Source organism: Malaya genurostris, chromosome 3 (genome assembly GCF_030247185.1).
Source record: "Malaya genurostris strain Urasoe2022 chromosome 3, Malgen_1.1, whole genome shotgun sequence".
Classification (NCBI taxonomy): Eukaryota; Metazoa; Arthropoda; class Insecta; order Diptera; family Culicidae; genus Malaya; species Malaya genurostris.
Window position 1 is genome coordinate 288,152,342 of NC_080572.1, and position 22,100 is coordinate 288,174,441.

At 36.1% G+C, this 22,100-nt stretch overlaps 1 protein-coding gene across 2 annotated transcripts in view; it reads left to right on the plus strand.

Annotated features, from left to right (window-relative positions):
* The window catches only part of LOC131434553 (uncharacterized), a 71,532-nt gene that overhangs the window by 18,587 nt on the left and 30,845 nt on the right, over positions 1 to 22,100 (plus strand). For both annotated transcript variants that reach the window (XM_058601372.1, XM_058601373.1), the window contains exons 2-6: positions 14,153 to 14,449; positions 14,518 to 14,656; positions 14,713 to 14,857; positions 14,958 to 15,285; positions 15,361 to 15,544. In XM_058601372.1, coding sequence (XP_058457355.1) covers positions 14,230 to 14,449; positions 14,518 to 14,656; positions 14,713 to 14,857; positions 14,958 to 15,285; positions 15,361 to 15,544 — 1,016 coding nt within the window. In that variant the 5' untranslated portion in view covers positions 14,153 to 14,229. The remainder of the gene's footprint in view (positions 1 to 14,152; positions 14,450 to 14,517; positions 14,657 to 14,712; positions 14,858 to 14,957; positions 15,286 to 15,360; positions 15,545 to 22,100) is intronic.

Below are 22,100 nucleotides of genomic sequence, written 5' to 3' on the forward strand. Positions count from 1 at the left end.
AAATTCAATTACTTTTTAGAAAATAAGTTTGACTATATTCGCAACACAGTTCACAGCAAGGGGCAGATCGCTTAGTATATGCACTTTTAATTCATAGACAATTTATAAAAATGATAATTTTCTTTTACACTTTTTGCCTTCACAGCCTATTGGCAATCTAACGCAAAACTAATTTTACCTGCCGCGCCATCTAAGTTTCATTACTGGAACCTTTCTTAGGATGACGATTGAATTTTACACGGGCTCATTGAATTTCAATTATTTTGTAGAATTTTAAGATCTGTTAATTTGGAAATGTAACAAAATTAATTTTCTTCTATTTCGTGTAATCATTTTTGATTTTTTAAGTTGATATGTAGACAAATATCGAGATCCAAAAATTGTTTCGGTTTGGTGAGGTTATTTTGAACACTACACTGAGCTAAATTTTCATTTTCACATTATATGATATTCTAATGATATTTCACTAATAGCATTTCCAATGATAGCTACAAAGTGTATTCAACATCATATCAAATATATAAGGTAATCTTATGAAACATAAAACTCTTCGTAACGTTATTTTTACAAGATTTTTATATAACGAATGAAATTTCCAGTCTTAGTCAAATTTATTGGAACACCCTATAACCATTACTAGATATCCACACAACATACATTGAAACAATTTATGAAGCGCATATTATATTCACTTCGAATTAATATAGATAGGTTTATCTAAACCATATGACTAGTTTCATAAAATTTATATATAACTTTTGATGGAGGTCATCCCAGTTCTTCATAGCAGTTATAAATAGATCAAGCGATTGCTATTTGATTGAATAAGTGATACATATACGTTTCAAATTAAAAAAATACGGGGATAATGGTGATTAAGGGAATCAAAAACAACAATAAAAATAATTGTCTCGTTAAAAACATATTGTTATATTTTTCGTATGTAAAGAGTTTCATGATAAAAATTTATTTTAATAATTCAACTATACTTACTTCTTTGGAACTGGCTGATTTCATCGGATATTTACTGTTACCAGACGAATCAGATGCACTACGAATAGCTGATAATCGGAAACTACCTTTTAACGAGGATTTGAGCTATAATAGTCGTCAGTTTTGTATGGGACCACTTCCAGATATTTGCAGAGGAGAAGGGGGATCCCGAAACTATAAAAAAATTTAAATCCTCTTACTAGACAAACAGAATAATGAGACGTACCGGATAACCTGAGGTCTGGGAACAGACAATAGTCCGAGGAAGCCAAACCAGGCGTAAAAGATGGATGGGCAAGTAATTGAAACACTAAATTGTTGATTTTAACCATGATAGCGATACTCATGCGTTTCATTTAAGACCATACTTACACTGTAGGATAGGAGAGCGTCCTCTTAATTCTATGTGGCCGACAGAACGACAGTTTTTGACTAGGATGTTGCAAATCCATTTCACCTGAACGATGAACGGATCCTCTTAATTCTATGTGGCCTATGTATCGTCTCAGTTTCAGTTTTTGTTCCGCCGACTAGTTATTTCTTTTCACTTTTCAAAAGTACTTGAGGCAGTTCATCCACTCTCTTCAGTAGGAGTAATTTCAAGTTGCACGCTGTCGTGATGGCATTAATTTTGTTCCATTTTCTATGACATTAGTATTTTTTTTTATTACCTGAATGGCAGAGTTGTGAATGGCAAATGAAGAATCGATAGGAGCAACTTTTCTCTTGTCGGAACAGATTTTTTTTAATTATGCTTTAGATTGCGCATCTGGTCTCGTTTCGGTGCTACGGGAGCTAGCTATCTGGAAACTGTCGAGGACTCCTCCCGACTGCGTGAAGAATGGCAGAACTGAACTGTTGCGTTGACCGATGATGACGACGACGACGGCGGCGGCGGCGGCACCATCGTCCTGTCACGAAATGGCAACCGCTGTGAATTCAATCTCGCGCGGGAAATATGGAAAAGGCTAGAAATTGGCATTAATTAGAATTTAATTACTGTGATTGTATTAGTATGAAAATAACACACAACTCCTCCGGCACAGGTACACGGGTTTCCGTGACTGCCGTGACTTGCAGAAGCGTTGGCGAACATTTTGCCTTTTGAGCTGAGGGATTGGAAATTATGGTTTCATCAAATCTGTGCTTCAGTTGACTGACAGATAGGCACTTGGAGGGTTACCACCAATCCCCGCGTTAGAATGAGTGATAAAAAGTGGGGAATTTGATTCTGTTGGTGAAAAGACACCGCTGAATGATGACTTATTAAAACTGGTTTTTACTAGAAAATTTTCAACTGTTTTTGTTGATTATCTCAATTTATATAAACCCGAATAAAGGTAGCATCCATGAATTGAACGTGAAGTTTTCTCGAACAAAGATGAAACTACCGTATTTATGTGCGATGCTGATGTACGCAATTCGTAAGTCAAAATCAGCACAAAAAAAATGTTATTGTGAAAATCCACTTTTACAATTTTAATTTGCATAATTCTCTAGCCTGGTCTCATCCTAAATTTAATTTGATTATTCGTGGTCGACGGACGCCAGATGACGCCATTTGAATTTTAAGCACGGATCGAACGAAACAGTTATTCGATTTCGATTGAATCTCTAATCAAAGCGGAACGGAAGATCAATTGAGGAAGTCGCCAATACCGGTCGATTAAGGCTTCGAAGCGTGAGGATAGTTGCTTTTTTCTTCAGTCGCAAACTATGTGTAAATAATCCTAGCAAATAATATGAATTCAGAAACATAATTGAATAGGCCCTATTTCATCTCATTTGTAAGGACGTTACCTTAAAAACCAGATGTAGCACTAAATTCATCATATTTTTTTGATTCGCCTGGCTTCACATTTCTCCCGGGTTGGCGGTTCAATGCATAGGACGCTGGTCTTACAAGCCAGTTGTCGTATATTCGAGCCCCGAGCTGGAAGGATTCTTAGTGTCAGTAGGATCCATAGTACTAGCCATGCAATGATTCTGTACACTTAAGAATCGGCTGCGAAGTCTGTTGAAACAGAAAGGCAAAATTCCACAAAAGGAGTGTAATGCCAAGACTTTGCTTCACATTTCTTGGACATAAAACTAATATTCAAAAAACCGCAAAAAAAAACTCTTCTGATATGTCACCACTCTGTTCTTAATTTCATCTCAATCGATTTTTTTTCATCCTATCGTTGATCCTTTATTCATCCCATAAATTAGCAATGGCGACAGCAATCAAAACCAAAATATTGCACTATTACACTCTCAGGTTCAAAATGTAAGAATTTTCCTTAAAAAGGGCCTAATGACAACTATGAGATAACACACGATATTTTTAGAAACAGTTTGGAATCATTTCGACGTTTAAAATTTTTGGGACCGTTTTCGTTAACTTTCGTTTTAAATTTGAAATTTTACTTCGCAGTTAATTTGGAGAACTTAAAAAAAACAAAAAAAGAATTGTCACTATTTAGGCATTAGCCCTTCTAAAAACAAAATGTAGATGCCATTCATACAGATTTATCTGTGTTGAATAGATTTTTGTGTTCGCATTCGTTAAATCAGATTACAGATTTTCTAAATTTAATACAGATTTGTAAAGCTTCATAAAAAGTGAGGAGTAAAACGTTAGACTTTTCTCTCTGAGTATCTATTAGTATTTGATTACAGTACTTCTTTAAAAGTTTATTAATCAACGGACAAATCACATGTTAAAATGGAAATCTTTTGTGCAAATGTTTGATGATGAACACGGATAAACATTTATATTACAATTCAAAACCAATTTGATTTTGATTTGAATTTGAATTTGATTCATTTTATTCGTGAAAACAGATAGAGCAGATACATATTTTCTATGAAAATATCTGGCATCTCTGCGCACAGCCGATGAAACACACACATTTAACAGTATTATGGTGACGTATGGCGGAAAGAAACCAGTGTTACTAGATTTGCCACAATGGTTATTTGATTGGTATTTAACACGCTCTATTTGGTAATATTAGATTCCGAAACAGTTTTATTTATATATAAATATCAATGATATAATTAAACTAATGTGACGGATACCAATAAATACTTGTTGATGATAATTTAAAGAAGAAAAAATAATTTTTTTTATTTAACATTATGAGAAAACTTGGCAACCTTGCGATACGAAATGAGATGAAAACAAAGCGCAATCAAGTATTAAGTGCAAATTTTCATCTCATATTTTTCATTGCTTTTATTGCTTATCAGGTAATATCAGAAATCTTTAATCGTTGAATAAACAAGTGGAAAGTGGTCATTACTAACTGTAAAGTCATCCAACATTGAATAGTGGTGTAATCATGTGAAATAGTGATCATGTTTTAAGACGAATCGATTAGTAAATATTCAGAAACATGATGAGTTGTAAAACTTCAGACGAAAGTGGTTCCTAAATCAAAAAGTGAGTTTATTTTAAATGAAAACCCTGTTTTAATCCACCTAGGGGTGTAATGATGCCTTTCTCATATCAATCATACTATCATATAAAAAAAAATACTGTGGTATTCTTCAAAATAATTTTCTTCGATTCTTAAAAGAATAACCGAAATCGAAATTTTTTTAAGGTTTTTCCCCATTTTCAATGATAGTATACAATTTTTAACCCACTTCACCCTATATTTCCGGATCCAGAAGTCGGATCCGCATGAAAATCAGGAATTACGTATGGGACTACAGAACCTTTCATTTGAATCTAAGTTTGTGAAATTCGGTTCAGCCATCTCTGAGAAAAGTTAGTGCACTTATTTTCACAATTTTTTGCACATTTTACCCCATAATTCCGGAACCGGAAGTCGGATCCAAATAATATTCAGGAATTTTTTATGGGACCACAAGACCTTTCATTTGAATCTAAGTTTGTAAAATCGGTTCAGCCATCTCCGAGAAAAGTTAGTGCAAAAAACGTTACATACACACATACGCACACACATACACACACAGACATTTTGCGTACTCGACGAACTGAGTCGAATTGTATATGACACTCGGCCCTCCGGGCCTCGGTTCAAAAGTCGGTTTTCACAGTGATTGCATAACCTTCCTATATGAGAAAGACAAAAGCGATCGTTGAAGGTTTTTTAACTATTTTTTTTTCAATTAGAAAGTGTGGCAAAACCTAGAATAAATGTTTTAAAACGTTCCACAGTTTTGTTCAGGTACGTTTAAAGATATGATTAATGTTCAAAGTTATGAGGTGAAGGAATGAGAAAGAAAATTGGAGCTGAGATGAAATAGGGAGCCCTTACCCTACTACTTTTATCATAAATTGCTGCGCATATTTTCGATGCTATGGAGAAAAATGGTGTTGCTGCATTAAATACAACAAGAAAACTAAGTCATGCTTTTCTCTCCACTTGATTCAATTTCTTTACAAAGTTATTAGCAGCCATAAGCTTACGAATCTGCGGTCCAACGAAAACGCCTGTAATTCATAATAAACAGAATATTAAACTACATTGTGATAAATTGTCCTTTCAAATAATTTGTATAAGTACCTTTTTTCCCATACAAATGATCAATAAAGTTAATGTTTGACATGAACCGGAGCTTTGTTTACATTTACAATAACACGTATTCGAATAAGAATGAACATGTTAACAAACTATCCGTAACTGTCAAATGTTGTTCCTTTCATTCTCAATTTCGTGAGGTTATGTCATCTTCGTGAAAAACTTAACCTAACAAGTAATCTCTGACAGTTCAGTAGGACAGTAGAGAACTGATTCTGTACTTCCCAGCTGTGAAAAAAATCTCTTGTTGTCTTAAGCAGACAAAAAGTTCACGAGGAACTTGTTCTGTAGTAAAAAGTTTCGCGTGTACAAGTTGGCAGCAAAAAGGTAGATTTCTTCAGTAATTGTGGAACTTTTGGCTGCTTGGGTTTGCATAGCAACTGTACTGTCTGCTTTGAAAATGGAGTTTTCTTTTAAAACATGAACAATTATGGAATTGAAAGGAAATTGCTTGCAGCAAACATGAAATATCCGACGGTATAGTATAAGTAAGTATAGAATTGTTCCCCACTCGTGTTCACGTAACACATTATGTTTCAAGCCTTTTATTATTCGCCTTCGCGGTAGCGTGAAATGTTGCAATAATGTCCATCTCAATTAGTCTCTGCTGTTATTCCAAGTGACCATTTAGTATATTTCCTGTAATCGAAGTGGCAACCAGGGTGGCCAGGGATGTAAATCTGTATTGAAAATTTGTTTATGGAAATGATAAAAAATCGAAGCGCAACGAAATTCAGGAAGCCATTTGAACCCGTTATTTAAAGTGATCATTATTGTAGATAATACGTTATAATTATTTGAAAACCTACACGCGATTTTCGTAACGTAAATACTCATTTGTAACGGATCTTAAAATGAATAAATAATATAAATTAATTATCAAATTACCGATTCACAACGACGCGTAATTCCGCAATATTTTATTAATGCAATATTTTCATTTAGATGAATGATGTACAGTTTAAATTCTTTGGACGGTTGTCAATCAATTTGAGACCAATCGAATTTTCAATCTTACCTTAAAACATCATTGTTTTATAAGAATAAATTACAAAAATGAAAATGACAAATTATTCACAATAGCCTTAGTTTGATTTATAATAGCCGACATGCGTTGTAAAATTTGTAACAAAATGTAAGTTTTAAAACCTATAGTAATAGATGAAAAATTCTATCGCAGTGATAGTGTTCTGATTACTGAAAGCATGAAACTCCTGCAATTCGGAGAAAGATAATTGGTATCAATCAATCACTGCGGATTCCGGAGATTTTGGTCGGCTATAAATGTCCATTTGATACTCAACACAAAAAGGAAAGTCGATTGCTTCCATTTGTAGGTCTTGACAATAGATGAAGCTCCGTTGACTCCATTGTTTTCCAATTACCTGTTTCAGAAGTTCCGGAAGAAGCAACCCAAAAAGTTAAAAGTGAAACCGATCGATTTCTCAAAAATATATCATGAACTGAAAATCTGTACTGTTCTCATTTCGTTGAAGTGCATTTGGTCGCCTTGATTTTTGATACCCAAAATTGAGGTTAATTTTCATTCACTTTCTCTGTGACTTAATATACAAAATTTCGATTCAAGAATCAAATACATATTCTACTATGAATCCCATAGTAATATAAATATTTTTGTTAAACATAGAGCTGTCCTGTAAACACTTTTGTGCAGATCGACTTCAGTCGCAAATCGTTTGTTTCAAGCTATTACAATTGGGCATTCAATGCCGTAATTTTCAAACCTATATTTTTCTACGGATTCCCTGTGCTAGAACCAGTTATGGATATAACGAGCCCATTGCTAGCATGTGCCGCATATTCAACTACTATTTCAATAGATTCTATTTTTCTTTATCCCGTAATGTCATCAAGAAATCTTTTCTCGGGTTACAGCTTAATTGGTTTTATTTTGGATTTGATGCAAAAGATGAAGAGGTTTTATACCCATATTTTGACATAAACTAACTCAGGTGGGCTTTTCCCTACTCCAAATAAATAAATAAACTGAAAGGCATTGTATCAATACAATTAAAAAAGGCGGGTGGGTAATGTAAGAGACATAACTGGATGTCGTGAATACGAAAACAACTGATATGTTCCTTAACACTTCCGAATATCAATTAGTTGATCAATTGTATGAATTATGCAAGCATTCCCCTTTTCCACATTTTTTCGCATAAACAAAGAAGGCTCAGAACGCGTTCTGATTGGCTGGTGTTGACATGGGCCAAATGAGACAGCTTTTTCAATAGTGTACTATTGAAATACTTCAATGCTGTTGCTATACGCGTTTAAGTTGAAAAATTTCGAATCAATGGTAGTTAGATTATATAAATCCTTCCACAGATCACTGAGCTATGAGCTTTCAAAATACGAGAAAGGCAAACGAGGCTTATGAATTATCCCCTTTGATACTCGTTTATACCAAACATTTCAGAAAAGTTTAATTTTGAAATATTCGAGATTATGTCACACAACTGATAATTTTATCATAAATAAAAAATAAATTTTGAAAAGGCACCCCATAGTAAAGTAAGTCGTATTCACGACAAAAAACTTTGGTTATGAACATTTTGATTGCATCCGGTATTAAATCACGAAATAGATCGATTTCACCTCATAAATATTCAATCCACTCACCTTTTCGATGGATGCTTTTCAATTTATGATAGTATAAAAAGTCATAAAAAACTTTTGTGTCGATTTTCACGCAATTAAAATTTGTTTTGAGCTCAGCAAAAAGTACAAGCGTCTGTTTGCTTTGGCATTCGGCACAAAAAGAACGTGCTGCTATTACGCACACATTTGTCGAAATAACGCTATCTGCTTTCTTTTAAAAGCTACGGTGGGGTGCCGGCAACCGAACATCTTCCCCTATAACTGCCTGTCTTTATTCCAACATACAGAATTAAGCTCTGATAATTACAGAGTAAGTAGAAACCCGTCATTGGTAAATGGGACCAGTTGTAGTGTTTACTTTCTTTGAAATAAAGTGGAAACATTTGTTTCTGAACAAAATACATGAAAAAAATTACATGACTCATCCGGGGAACAATGGTCGCAACAAAGATTCTAGATCTGGGTTGTAGAACTGATAATTGAACCTGTGCTCTGGAACTGAGTTCGAGACCAAATCTCTGGTTTGGCAATGAATTCTAAACCTGAATCCTAGCACAGCTTGGGATTTGGAAACTGATCTTCAGTTGAATTTTAGTTACATAATTCCGATTCCGAATTCAATTTGCAAATTCGGATCCAAAACTCAGCTCCGAAATAGAGTTCTAGTATTCAGATCCAGAGTGTAGTTAAAAAATCTTCAGAACCTAGTTCCTGAATTCGGTTTCACTTGTGGAATGAATTTTAGAACCTAATTTTAGATCAGCATTCTAGCATTAAATTCTGATCTTGGATTCTGAAATGCATTTTAGAACTGAGTTCTGGAGATAAGACTGAACTTTGGATCTGAATTCCGGTCCTGGACTTTGGTCTGAAGTTCCAGAAAAACCCAGCTAAAGTATTCTGAAACGGAATTCTAAATCTGAATTCCGGACAGTCTGAACATCAATTTCTAGAACCAGATTCAAGTCCTTCAGAGTTCATTTCCGAAATGTACTTCCAGAATCCAGATCTAAAATCAAGACTCTGATCTTAGTTCCAAATTTCGTCCAAAATTCAGTCTTAGAATCAGGTCCTGAAATGCGATTTCAGTTCCAGAACGCTTGAACCAGATTCTGCTTTTGGATTCTAGACAAGGAACTGAATTTTAAGGAAAATCTGATTTAAAATTCTGAAAGTGAATTTCAGAACTGAACTCTAGAATTGGGTTCAGAATCTGAATTTGCCCTGACCTGAACGAGTCAACAGTACATGCTTCCTTTTAAACTTTTTTACATACAAAATATTTCAAAAAACTTTAATTTCGAGCTATTTGTGGTTATGTCACACTACTGGAAATTCTATCACAAATTGGTGATCATATCTCCAATTACGTGAAGAAAAAGTTTTGTTGATACCATATATATTATATATCAATATGGATCACTTTAACGAATCCAATACAAATCGATAAAGACGTCACAGTAACACCATCTCGTGACGGAAAAGGCCTTTAGTTCAGTCATGTTTAACAGTTTGCGTTTAGCGTGCACCTAGAAGTGAAATGTCAAAAATAATTGAGCATGATGCCCACATAAAGGTGTGAACTGTTTTATATTGAAGTGTGTTATTTTTCTGACGAAAGTAAATATCGTCTATAAATAATGTAGAATTACGCTCTTTTAAACCTACCGTCTCCACTTTCAAGAGTTATAAAGCAGTATTAAACTTTACTCGTGAATGATATGAATAGTGATGAAAAGACGAAACCTATAGCCTATGAGGGCGATCCTTGGTAGATCACTTCTGATATACAGAACAAAATTAAAATGAAATGAACGGTGTATTATGACATTGAATTTAAATTATCTGCACATTATCTTTTTTCTCAGGGAAAGTTAGAATGTAAAAGAAAATTGTCATTTTTATAAATTGTCTACGAATTAAAAGTGCATATACTAAGCGATTTGGCCCTGGCTGTGAACTGTTTTGCGAATAGTTGAAACTTTAAGTCAAAATTTGAATTTTGATATTTATTTTCTAAAAAGTAGTTGAATTTCACTCAACAGACGAGCCATTAAAAAAATCGACAAATAGAAATTTTGTTTAGCACTGAAAAGATGTTATTAAATAGTATGATAAGTGCAATACAGAAAGCATATGAAAAAGTTATACTTATTACTTTTACGACAATTGATAGCTCACGTTGAGGCGAATTACAAGTTTTTATACTAAATTATCTTGTTTTGAAGCATTTATTTATTTATTTATTGTTTATTGGTTATCGTCTCCGATTAAAAAAAATATCGCACAGACTAAATCCAATTCTAAATTAACTCTACTCCTATTCGTCTTTTGAAAGTGTCCCGGGGTTCGATTCCCAACCCCGCACATAACGTCAGAAAGTTTTTCTGGCCCGAAGAGGCGAATGACACTAATGTTAAAGCCTCTACATTCGAAACAATAAAAAAGGTGGTTGTAAACGCTATTGAAATGTCGACAGCAAACATCTATTGAATTGTTTTGTCCATACCGCGTTCGATGAGCCACAGGTCGGAAAAATTCAGTTCTCTTCAGTGATCTACCAGGAACGTTGATATCTAATTCGGCCAACAGCACAGGGCAGTCCATGTTGTGCGATATCAAATCGAATATAAACAGTCGCTGCAAGTATATTCGCCTATTTCGTAGAGTGGGAAGATTGATGAGAGCGCAGCGATGATCTTCGGGAGGAAGTTGTAAACGATTTTGCCGAAGAAGTTGCCGAAGGGCAAATCTGATGAAGCTCTTCTGTACTCGTTCGATACGAACTATGTGGATAGAGTGATACGGCGACCACACAGTAATTCCATATTCGAGAATGCTACGAACCAGAGAGATTTACAGTGACTTCAGACAATAGATATCCGTAAAGTCGCGAGTATTGCGTTTGATGAGCCCTAAAACTGCATATGCCTTTGCTGTCATGGTTGAGTAGTGTTCTGCGAATCGAAGTTTACTGTCGAGAATAATACCAAGATCCTTGACCGATGTTACTCTTTTTATAGAGACAGCGTTCATAGTATAGTCGAAAACAATTGGAGATCGTACTCGTGCAAAAGTAATGATGCTAGATTTTTTAATGTTCACTCCCATACCGTTTTGATGGCACCATGTTAGAGTTCTCTCAACATCCATCTGCAGAGCACAACAGTCCACCAGAGTTGTTATGATGCGATAAACCTTTAAATCATCCGCATATACGATAAGTCTGTCACAGAGGTCGTTGATGAAAAGTACAAACAGTAGAGGACCGAGATGACTTCCTTGAGGAACTCCAGATGCAGTATATGTAGACTTTCCAGGAAGCCTTTGACATATACTGGCAGCGATCTGCTGACGTTTTCCAAGTTTGCTAATAAGCGAAGACACATAGCTCATCAGGTTTGTTGTAGTAGAGCGATTCCTGACGAAACCGTGTTGATCCAATGATACTATGTGTTTTACTGCAGGGTAGAGAATGTTCAACAGCGGACGAAACCTACGACTGATTCGGGGAACGTGCCGTTGAAAAATTGAGTCCAATTCATCATAGAATCTCTTCACAGCGTCATCTAAAGAGCCCAAAGTTAATATCTCCAACCAGTTGATATAAGAAATTTCTGCATTCAGAGAATCAAAATTGCAATGTTTGAAATCCTAAATTTCTTCCACGTTATCATTCATGGATAAGTTAACCAAAACGTCAATAGTCAAAACAAACGGTTGATGATGACGATCTAGTTTCATCAAGCTCTGGGGGGGTTCTAATAATTCGATATCATCAGCATTGCTTACAAAAGTCAGGTCTAGCAGTTTACCGTTTTCATTCGTTAAATAGTTCATTTGCTGCAAACCAGATTCAATCATTGATTCAGTTAACAGAGTTTCTTGTTCGGAATAAAGCTACAAATTTCATCATCGAAGTTCCATTGTAGGAAGGGTAGATTGTAATCGCCCAGGATAATAACTCTCTTGCGTTCTCTAATCTGATTACAAAGATTGTTTATAGAAGAAGAATGCTGTTCATACAAAGCGAGATTGGAGTTTGGGGGTAAGTAAATAGCACACAGAAAAAAAAACACCTGATAGTGTGTATTTCTATCACTGGAACCGTAATCATTATCACAGCAAACATGAATACAAATGATATTATTTTTCAAATCAAGAAATTGTAATACTTAATTTGGAAATGTTGGTAAAAGTCTGGAACTAGCATTAGGATTTTTTTTGTTTAGTTCTGTGTGCACATTTCACACACATTTTTATAAATAGGAATTCTCATAAAACAATGTGTTCTCTTCCGAGTTAGTATCAGACTGCAATTCAAAACCGTATTTACCGCTTATTCCACCCTGTATTATCACAAAATCAGAACAACGGTTTGAATTCGTGAAAACCAGTTCCATTTATTATTTTTTAACTCGATAATTATTAAATTTTCAATTCATGTTATCTGCAAAATCTGTATTTCTGACCAAAAATCTGTAATCTGTATACACAGAATCTTGGTCCTAAATTTATCTGAAAAATCTGTAAAATACAGATTAATCTGCATAAGTGGCAACCCTGGTAGAAACGTGAGGAAAGCGAACTTGAAAAACTCAACAACCTGAAATTCCATCATCAGAAACTCACATGCCATGGCATGGGTTTAAAATCCACTCACGGTTGCATAATGAAATTGGGAAAAAATAAAAATTAAGTAGTCCTACTAATTAAGAATGTTCATTTAATGGAATTACTTGGTAGTTTGTCACACAAGAAAAGGGCCAAGCGTTTTCATGAAAACAAAAGAAATCGGCAGCCCGCAACAGACTGGCAAAAGCCTACTATGTTCTCTATCCGACGACATGTGTCACGAGTTGTTATTTATCGATTCTGTTTCACGTTTCACGGATCTATCGAAATCATTACAGTGGCAGCCATTGTCGACAATCAATGTAATCAGCACTAGATAATTCCATATCGAAAAACAGACAGTCGTCCGATATCAGTATTAATCTACGGATTGGACAGATTTACGATATCCATTTCCCGCCCTTCCGGCTGCTGCCATCGGCAGTGAATCGTTTTCTGGTTCGTGTGAGTGGGAAGGAAATCAATTACCATCGTGTAATATGAGAGCTACCGGTTGCAGCAGAAAAGGGGCTACCATAATAAAAGTTTTCGTGGTTGAGCTGAACCAGGACCAGGAGAGACTGAGAAGACACGACGGCTGGCTGGTATATAATTAATAATGGATAACAAGGTTGAACGAAAATCATCATCTGCTGAATCGTTTTTTTTTGCGTGGGCGCCAAAACCATTGCGGTGAAAAACGCCCCCCCCCCCCCCCTCCTCTTCACCAAGGGGTGATGGTTGTTTATCATTGTTTCGCCTTTTGCTAGGTGTTTAGCTGTAAAATGAACCCGAATGAGAATTTTCCGGGTGAATTATTTGATACTCGCGGTTTGACTTCTCGCCCACTTCCTGGAGGTTTTCTAATTGCTTTTTGGGTTAAAAGTTAGCAGAAGTCATGTCCGGTTTTCGCTCGGAATGATTATTCAGTTTGAAGGAACGGCGGTAAACATGGCTCAATCACAGAGAACAGACATCCAACTAGAGATTTTACAGTTGTTTGACAAAATGATCACTAAGTGGATGTCTGTTCTCAGTGGCTTAATTGACTGAGGTTCATGTTTCATGGTATTCTTATGGCGTTTTCGTTTTTAATTTGCACTACACCGGTGCAGTGCTACACTGAGGCATGAATAAACGAACAAAAATTACGAAAACATAAACAGTAACCATTGACTACAATAAACGATTCCATTGCACAGAGCTACACCGAACTTTTGATGAGTGCTACACCAGTGGTATCGGTGCAGAAAATGTGTAGCACTGGTGTAGTGCAATTGGTAAAAACGAACGGTTTAGGTGCAGCTTTCGCTACACCGGTGTAGTGCAATTTAATAACGAAAACGACATTAGATAATTAATATGCTAAAATGATTGTTCTTTGACAGGTCAGCAATCAGACCGGCAGCCGTCATTATCAGCTGCTCACTAGGAAATGTAGAGAGTAAACAATATCCTATCAATTATGGAAGATACACGACGTGCCCGGAAGGACTTCAAGCAGCGGCACGCTGACTCATGGCCAAGTCGAACCTCACTGCCGGCCAGTCCGAAAATTATCAAAACAACCGACGACGATACCGAGACCAACAGTACTGCCCCGGTGTTCGAGTATTGTGAGCTGTCAACGCAAGCATCATCCAGTTCACGTTACGAATATGATGCCATCAGCCCTCGGTTTGAGCGTATGTTTGATGATAGCATTTGCTAGGTCAATTAGTTCGCTAATCAGCTTTTTTTTTTGTTCCCCAAGGTAAGCGCTTCGAATACTGCTATCCCACAGCGTCCAAAGAAGACTGCACCGCCAACAGCATATCAAAGGATAATCATGACCTAGATCGTAAGAAAAATCGAATTTATTCCAACAAAACGCCGGATAATTCCTCCGAGAAGTAAGTTGGTGGCAAAGTAGAGCAGAAGCTTGGTAGTTTAACTTTTTAAATTTCAGTGAACCAATCCTGGTCGAATCGAACGCTAGTTCCAGCTCACCGGCCCCCAGTAGCTCAAGGGCAAAGTCGCCCAACCATTCACCTCGTTCCACACGTCGCCAGCTCAACAGCGAGATTAACATCACGTCCAATCCTGGCTACCAGGTGAGTAAAGAAACACCGTACCACCTCTCTCTAGCAGCAGCAGCAGTCACGAGCCATTAATACCGGTGGATTAAATATTTGTCCTGTCACGTTCCAAAAGGTACTACGGAACTCCCACTCAACACTGGATCGCACATGTTCGGACAGCGTGGTGTCGCTCAATTATCACAAATCGACCAGTGACCTAACGCAGACAACGGATGGTAACGCGGCCGGACTGGGTGCAGTCGGACGGAAGGGTCGCCGTCGAAGCAGTCACAAGGGGGGTGGCCTTGCCTATCTGGCCAGCAGGAGAAGCTCACGGGAGTCGATAAAAAGTGCCGCTTCGAACACGTCCGTGTTCTCCAACGAGGATATCGGTCCGTTGGCCTTCCAGGCATCCGCCCGCGGCCGCCAGAGACGGACGTCCAACTTTCTGGAGCTGCCGAGTAAGTTACGCTCGGTTACACATATCGGTGTTAATTGAGATAATTGTTTCTCTGTCCGTCTCTCCGGTTCCTCAGTTCCTGACCATGCGAGGCCTCGAGTGTGTTCCTTGCCCGAACGTCCGTACAATCCCAGACAGAGTGACGATCTGTACCGGCTGAGACACTTTTCCATCAGCAAAGGAACGGTCGTCAACTGCGGGGACTCGATTATATCGCGACGCTCCAAGAGTAACACTAGCGTGAATTCCACGGCAAGTCGGTGAGTACGGCATGTTAAATTTATGGACATTTTTTTCTGATTGAATATGCTTATTGATGCCATTATAATTGGAAAACGGTAAAATCACTCAGATTATCCTACGAGTTCCGCAAAGCGTGAAAATAAATAATCCATCAATCAGGTTATGCATTTAATCAACTATATTATATATCACTATGGATCACTCTTGCGATTCACGAGGGACATCACATTAACATACACAATTCGAAAAAATCTTGTGATTTTACATCTTATAAAATGCACATAAATGGAGCGTCGTATTTCATACAAATTTATATTCAAGAATATGTAAAATTGTGTGATTTGAAAATTACATGTCTTGAATTTGAATGAAATAAAAAACAAAAGATCGATAGCAGCAGCACGACTTGAACCGAGAAACATTAGATCACAAGCACATCGATTACTCAACTAAACCGCCGAGCTCATTATTGTTAATATCTGAATAATTGATAAATATAAATCCATACAGCAGCACTTGGTAGCCGAGTGCAAATTACGCTTGAAGCATGTAAAATTCTGTGCGAGTAGAAGTCACCTGTAAAATTCATTTTTTTTTCTGTGTAGCGGTGGCAAAAAAAGGTTACTTATTCACTACAAATTTTTTTTATTCACATACTAGCTGACCCGTCGAACTTCGTCTAGACAAAAATTATTTTTTTGAATTTATGTTCTCTAACGGCAGAATTATAAAACGACGTCAACGCTTCTCTCCAGTATTTTGTAGACTACTTGGCCTACAATGAACGGATTGCAACGTATTCAGAGTTAACGTTTTCCTTTCGACTTGACAAGAAATATCATCAGAATTTATGTGTGAACATGTTCAACTTCTATTACGCCAAAACTAAGCAAATAAACCCATTGTCATCTCATCTTTTAAGCGAATGCATTGAATATTGTAGATAGCAGATCTCTCTCTAGCTAATTTTATTAAATATAGTGTCCATTAACTTGTACATAAACACTAAATTCATTAAATAACCGTATCAATAGTCATCTAAACCCTTTTTGGATCCACATTTGAAAATTCACTGAACGCATTTGAACGAACTACAGCTTTCAAGCAGAATCTCGCTCTGAGCTTGTTTTGTATCTTCAAGGTGTCAAAAATTCTTCGTTTGCTTTAAAGCAGTAAGAAAGAGAGTATCGTTCAGATTCTGTGGATCCTCCATTCCTACCAATTTGAAAATTCTTCACAAAAATATCAATTCATTATTGTAACCATAATCTAATCGTTTGAATGGCCCTCAGGATTGAAGCTAGATAAACAAATATTAGTATTCGTTCAATCATTGACATTTCATAATAGCTGTAAATCCGGCATAAAATACCATCTTTTGATAATTCGACAGAAAATGCATTGTTAAATTAAAAACCCTATTTAACATAAGTGTATGAGAAATTTATTTGCAATCTATGTAACACCAAAGACAATATACTAACAAGATATCCAGCTCTCACATTTCCCGAACAAATCTTTGGCAACGTCCTTTTTTGCGAGCTTTTCCCCCTCAGGCGAGTACGCATCGAATCTCGTACAAAGAAGTAGGGGAGAGAAATGTCAAATTCGTGCGCGCCAAAATAGCAGCACTACGCACCCATACAATTGACATGACATGCTGAATGTGATGCCGTTCGATGGCGTTGCTGAACTGAAGATTGATTTCGCTCCAAGCTGACAGGGTGGTAGAACTCTAAATGTTACCGCAGAACGAAACGAATTCATCGTAACGGTAATTCCAGAATTTCGCCAATATTTCCGAAGAAAGTATTACAATTTCTCGATTTTAGAATTCAATACACTTGTATTCAGGTTTATAAAGATAATGATTTCCGATTCCAGCTGCATAAACACACAATATCAGGTCATTTCATTTTCAGAAAATTTGAACAATTCTAATTTTATTCTAATTCTGCACAGAACTTTTAACGGTTTCTTACTTTAATAATCATATTAGTTAAAGGCGATATTTTATTTCATCAGGAAAAACAACACTTAAAATATAGAAAAGTGCCCACCTTTAAGTGTATTAGTTTTGACAGTACAGACATGCTAAATGCAAACTATTAAACAATATAGGTTTATTAACCTTTTCCGTCACGAGATGGTGCAATTGTGATGTCTTTTTCGATTTGTATTCTATTCTCAGGAGTGATCAATATTGTAATATGATATATCTGATTTAACATAACGAATTTCTACGTAATCCGAGATCTGCAGAAGCTGTTTTTGAATATTTTCTAGATCCTCAGATACAGATCAATTGAACAATGAATGAATTACAAAGTCGTCTTCGGAATCTTAAAAGGGTATTTATGAATCAATTATAGAGTAAAAGGGGGTAATGTTGTGAATTGACTGTAGCGACTGAATTTATGCTCGGTTCGATGCGCCATTTTCATCAAAATGATAACATAGAGCAGTTCTACGCCCAATCGTCCAAAAATGGTACGACCCCCTTCGATTTGCATGAAACTAGTCATGTGTGATCATGATTTGCGATATTGAAAACAATGTATTATTCACTGGTTTAGAGATTTTTTTCCAATCAAGCCTAATTTTTGAAGAGGGCGTATGTGTTTAAGCCACATTATTTTTAAACAATTTTAACAATTTTTTGTTGTAGATAATTAAAAAATTTTTAAAAAAAGTATACACTGAAAAACAAACCTTTTAAACTATTTTTGAAAAACGATGTTCTGATAGGAATAAATGTGTCTGAGCAATGGAAATATATGAAAAACAAATTCGAAAAAATAGATATTCAATGAGAATACGCCTTTTTTATAATATAATAACGAAACTTAAAATTTTAATAGTGCCTGATTCTTTCAAACATTAGGATTTTTGTTGTTAATGCTCTGAATGAAATTTTACTGACCTCTTGGAATCGTTGAAAAGTTTCTAGAATATTTCAAAGGAAAAGCTGTTTCTTAACTGGTTCACCTCCACTGCTGATATTTATAGTAGCCACGTAATCTTGTTGTCCTGACATAGTTTTACTTATATCATCGTCGTTGAAGAACTGCAGTATTTTACGTTTTATATCAGCATCCAATCGACTGTCACATTTTTTGTTAGGAACAGCCAATACTCCTTGCTCTTTAACCAATTGCTTTGCCAATGAAACCGTGTTTTTATTCACATTAAATTCCTTCATCCTTCATTGAAACAGACCGTGAGTTAGGTATGCCAAAAAAAAGGTTAGGTATGCCAATGAAAAGGTCTACAACAATAATACTCTCTCATCATTAAATCACACTCAATGAATACTATAGTTTTTTTTATGGTAGTTATCACACTGATGTTTTGTATTAAAAAATGCGCTTTTATAGTTAAGTGTAGGCAATCTTTTACAGCATAAGTGAACATTTATACCAGAGGAAAACAAGAAGGCCAAGGAAATCTAATTTTTGATACCTTAAACGGTTACCTAAAAGCAGGCATGTTATTAAATATGGCGGTTACTCCCTTGTTGAACCTGTGATTTTGATAAAGCAGTGATTTTTATTCGATTTTATTTTTAAAACATCTTGAAAACAACTGCTTGCATTGTCTGGATGTCAATGAATAGTTTATTCAAAATTTCATCAGGATTTATAAAATAATAAATTTGGCGATGGAGAATCCTGACGAATTTATAAAAACCTGACATACAAACTTTACTAGTACGCACTCTAAATTACGATTTAAATGTTTGTTGCATCCGAAAATATGCAGTAAATTTTGGTAGGACCATAAGACCTTTCAATTGACCCTAAGATTGGGAATAACGGTTTAGAGTCCAGTGTAGAAATTTTACGGTTTTTATTTCGCCGGTTTAAGTGACGGTGTACAATATTGAACACACTTTACCCTATAACCGGAAGTCGGATCCGGATGAAATTCAGGAATTCTGTATGGGACCGGAAGACCTTTCATTTGAATCTAAGGTTGTCAAAATCGGTTCAGCCATCTCCGAGAAAACCTAGTGAGATTATTTGACACATACATACACATGAACGTACACACACAGTCATTGCTCAGTTCGATGAACTGAGTCGAATGGTATATGATACTTGGCCCTCCGGGCCAATTTTCACTAGTCGGTTTTTCAAGTGATTACATAACCTTTCTATATGAGAAAGGCAAAAAGGTGTATTCTCATAAAATATCTTTTTACTCGATATTGTTTCTCCATTTATCTCAAAAATAACTGAATTTAGAAAGTATGGGCTTTTTCATTGAGCGTAGCTTGAAGAATAATATTTCATTGCTCAAGCACATTTATATCTATCAAAACATCGTTTTTCAAAAAACTTTAGAAAATTTTCTCAAGTACAACATAAGAAAAACCGTGCAGTGGAATAACTGAAAATTTCGAAAATTTTTGATTTCATGAAAAATCGAAAAATTTCTTTTTCAGTGTGCATTTTTTTTTTGAAATTTTAGTTGATTACCCACAATTTCTTTTTAGACACAATTTCCTTAGAAGCTATAGATTTCGAGTTAAAATTGTTTAAAAATAATGTGGCTTAAAACACATGCGCCCTTGTCATCGCAATTTTTGGACGCTTGAGCTAAAATTTGTTTGAACTCCTGCATGTTCTCACGATTGCCCAGTAACGGTTGATGGGTCGAAGCTGAGGGCAATTTGGTGGATTAATATTTTTCTCAACGAAATTTATACCCTTTTCCGCAAGCCAACTAGAAGTGGTTTTTGGCATAGTGAGCCGACGCTAAATCCGGCCAAAACAGTGGAGGTGTACTATGCTTCTTATATAAAGGTTTCAATCTCTTCTGGAGACACTCAGATCGATAGATTTCTGCATTTGAAGTTCCGGTAGTGTAATAAATGGTTGACTTCAAACCACAGAAACATATTGCTTGCCATACCAGTACCTTTCGAACGAATTTCTCCACTTGACTTGGCCTGTCCGCATTGCTCACATCCTCCCCAACGACGACAGTGAAGTATTGTGGACATGGAAGGGTTTTTGAGTCCTCATTTACATAAGTCTCATCGACCATCAAAACGCATGCATCCGGACCAGTGCGGTAAAATTTCATTTTCAATCGAATAATATAAGATGAAAATGATTGTTTTTTTTTAAATAACTATTTATTGGAATATGAGTTAAAATTGAATTATTAAAATTTAAATTAGGTGTTCAGCCACAAGTGGTGACTTTTCAGCCCTATTATATATATGATTTGGTTATTACCATGAGGACATTATTTGCTTCCGCAATTCTGAGATTTTTGTGTAGGGAAAATTCTAAGCCTACTTGTATTGTGTAATGGGGAAAAGGAACTTATATACTAACTTACTAACTAATACAGAGAGCGAATCGATTCAATTGAAGATTACATCGATTTTTGTCGGAATTTGCTTATAATATTATGTGACATTACATCTAATGGTTCAAAGATGAAAATGATATTTATGGCCGCTGACCGTCAGCATATCCCTACTAATTCATTTGACTTTTGCTGCCATTTTCAAGTGAAGCTCCCGGAATTCATCGTCAGTTGATTAATCGTACCTAGTCAATTGAAGTTCTGCTTGCTCAGTTTCGAGTGCCAAGTAGTGTAGCTCCTTCATTGCCTTCGCTCTTGGTAGTGAGCAAGTTCGAACGAATAGAATTATAAATGAAGTAAAGTATTAAAAATGAAAACTGAAGGAGGAAACAATTAATTTATGTGTATTCTGTGATTGATATTTCAGCTATCTGGTTTGTCTTTCATTTATTATCTTGAACCAATTCGAATGTTTACATGAGCCCCATTTGAAGGCCGCTCTCACACTATTGAAAGAGATATTTTGTCATTTCAAGAGATCAACTGACGGTGGTTAAACTGAGCCTCGATTGAAGAGAAACGAGTGATGAACTGAATGCTGCCCGTTCGGGCCGTCAGCAAACATTGTGTGTGTCAGAGAGTGAAGTTTACTGCATTAGAGAGATCGTCAATGTGTTCCACATTCAGTTTCAATTGAATTGAATGGAGTTTTACAGTACTGATCCGGACACTGCAAAAGACGCTAATACAATTTCTGGGCCCTTGTTGCTGCTCGCTTCTTCTGATCTACAATTTGTTTCGAGATTTTCTGCTTCTTGTAGGTCTTCAGGGGATTTCGCCTCTTGATACGCTGGATCATTCCGACACTCGTTCCTGTTTTTTTGGCCAAATCACGTATTGATATTAATTTGTTCTTCATGATTAGAGATACTACTATCTGGTCCAGTTTCGGGTTGGAAGAACCGGGTTTACTGCCTCTTCCTGGTAGCTCATCCAAAGAATACTGTTCCCCAAATTTATTAATGATAGTTTTAACACTGACATGATGAATTCTACTTAGCTTGTGTCTTAGCCATGTGTCCAGAATCTTAATTTTCACTTCCTTTTCAATAAGCGACATTTTGAAAACGCAGAATTTCAACCGCACCAACAAGTAAACAACAGCCAAACACACATCATGCTGTGATCTGAGCATAAAAAAGATACACTCCTCCTGAACATAAAAACGATACACTTCTTAGAGCAAATTCA